Source organism: Asparagus officinalis, chromosome 9, assembly GCF_001876935.1.
Source record: "Asparagus officinalis chromosome 9, Aspof.V1, whole genome shotgun sequence".
NCBI lineage: Eukaryota > Viridiplantae > Streptophyta > Magnoliopsida > Asparagales > Asparagaceae > Asparagus > Asparagus officinalis.
In genome coordinates, this window is record NC_033802.1 from 36601057 (window position 1) to 36603735 (window position 2679).

The 2679-nt window shown below is 39.9% G+C and overlaps 1 protein-coding gene across 1 annotated transcript in view; it reads right to left on the reverse strand.

Annotated features, from left to right (window-relative positions):
• The window catches only part of LOC109823368, a 22628-nt gene continuing 22379 nt past the window's right edge, over positions 2431–2679 (reverse strand). Inside the window, exon 6 of the mRNA XM_020389642.1 lies at positions 2431–2679. This exon is cut by the window's right edge and continues 293 nt beyond it. Within this exon, the coding sequence (XP_020245231.1) occupies positions 2431–2679 (249 nt within the window).

Consider the following 2679-nt stretch of genomic DNA (forward strand, 5'->3'; position numbering starts at 1 on the left):
ATGTACGCTTAAATGAAAGACAAAAGGCAAAGACGAGGCCCTAAAATTACAACAGGAACATACTGTAACCCAAATGTAAGCTGAAATCCCATTCAGAAAACTCTAATAATTAATCGATCTACAAAATTCATCCAATAACGAAATCCCTCTTTGTGCATAGTTCTATGTATAAAAATTAGATTACTAAAATTTCAAAAACTGAGATTAAAGCAAAATCTTCGAACCTCAAATCCCTGGCCTTCCGTCACTTGAGATCAGCAACTTTCAGCAACGATCTTGATTGCTCCCCCTCAAATATTCCTATTTATAGTTGCGAATGATCTTTCAGTTGTAAAAAGGAGAGGGAAGCTTTTAGAGGGAAATTTTACAGGGAAAGGAATAGAGGGAAACAATTTGGGGGGAATTTTATCTGAATTCACCTGCCAAAATTTTCTGTATCTTTCCCTCCAGATTCCGTTGCCTAATTCCCCTAACTCCCCTGCCGAACTCTGCTGCCAAATTTATTCCTAAATTCCGCCGCTACCCTCGTGTGAGAAGGCGGAACAAGCGTTGTTCCGCCTTCTTACGAAGAATAGTTAACCCGTATATTGACGGGATAAATAGGCTGGTTTGCTCACGTGCGGGTTTGTTAACCTTTGTTATTTTTTTTCTGTTTGGCAGGCTAATAGAGGATTAAACCCCCTTAACCCTTCATTTATCCCCTTGCCAAACACAGCCTAAGGGTTTCAAGCTTTTGGGGAGTTAATTGCCAAAGACCCAAACTTATTGGGGGTTTGGTGAATTTCCCCTTATTAAAAAAAGTGGCATCAATTGCTTCCAACTACGTATAAGACTAATAATCATTGGAAACTTGGAATTATTTTATCCCAGGAATATGTCTGCAAGTTTAATCTAACAGTTGCGAATTAGTTCATCTCATTTTCTCCTTGTTAATGTAACAGGAACAATGACTAGATTGCTGCCACTTTAATTTTTCAAAAAATTAATGTGTCTATGAAATTTTAAAGAGCTATAAATAAAAAAGAAATTTCTGAATTTGGAGAACTCGCACCTTTTATTAGCTGGTTATGAAGATCCAGGGGAACCCTCCACTTTTCCCCTTATGAATTCTTCTCTCCTAATGCCAATAATCAGCAAATGCCAATAATCAGCAAAACTGCAAACCCTGTGATCACCAAATGCCAATAATCAGCAAAACTGCAATATTGACAGTATACACGGGCTTGTACAAAAAAGGGCATATTCAAATTCCAGCAGTCAAGTAAATAAAATTGCACCAGAGATATCACAGTCCAGTTCTAAAGAATCCTTTTCAAAATGAACGTTTAGCTATGTAACTTTCACAGAGACAATTAACACAATTGGAAAATACATCATTTCAAGAGACCAAATTCTTGTTATGAGGCATCCCATAGCTCTCTTTTCATCACAATTTTCTCATGCAAGAATTAAGATTACAAGCTTTCCTTCAGAAAAGAGCAAAGGCTCACATCAAGTAAATGTAGAAAATTAAACAAAACAACCTTCAACAGGGTACCTCTACATGCCACAAATCTACAATCTCTTTTTTTCCTAACTCTTATCTCATTAACTTAAATCTCAACACAGCCCACAAACTTTTTTACTACCAGTTGCACTGAAGGAGGATCGAAGTGAAAATTAGGTCCATATCAAAAGTCAGCACAAGGCCTCCAACTATTATTGATTATCAACAAGTCCTCTCCTTTAGCTTTCATAAATAAGCAAAAGTGACTGCCTTTTCTCAGATATTTGAACCCCGTTCCTCGCCCTTTCCCATCCCCCCTCTATTCTCTCCAGAAATCAGCCGAGTCTATCATCATTTTAGGGGTAATTGATGATATACCCCACGTACTATTGCCCAATTGCTAATATACCGCCTGCAGTTGAAGTATACATTTTTTTGACTCTTTTACCCTCAGGGGTCTATTTGTCAAAAAAAATCTCTTCCTCAAGAAGTTTCACTCGGGGGGTCTATCTGCAACTGTACAACCACAAGGGGTCCATCTACAATAGTACAGGGGGCCATCATCAGTTAACCCTTCTTTTTACCACCCACGCTAGCCAAAAGGCATAAGCCACCTCTCTCAATCTGCAGACTGCCCATCAACCAGCGACTTGCTATCTGTCGATATACTGTTCCTTGTACCAGAGTCCTTAGCTTCATCTTCAGACACCGGTTTAACTGTTACCGATTGTTTATCACTCACACTTTGGCTCCCAGCACAGTCACCTTCTCCACTTTTACTCTCTTTCAAGTCCTTAACTTGAATCTGAGTTCCGCTGCTATCACTTATCGAAGCCTGTTCAACAGCTAATTCCTTCTGCAAGTGATCTCCTTTCTCAGCCACAGTTTGGCTCTTACTCAGAGGTGAAGTTGATCGATGCATTTGTACAACTTTGGTCTTTGCATCAGCTAACTCTTCCACCGAAGTAACAGAGTAAATTGGGGCCCTGAACAGCTTCACTCTTGGAGTCTGCTGATGTGGTGCAGCTAGTTAAAGGACTTGCAGGCTGAGAGGACCTCTGTGAACTTAGAGTTGTACCAAAACTCGCAGGTCGAGCTGGTATAGGATTTAGTGTAGACTGTGGTGCTGAACTGTTGCTAATGGAAGAAGGTTTACTTGCCATGGCCGACGACATCGGTAGAGAACCTATTCC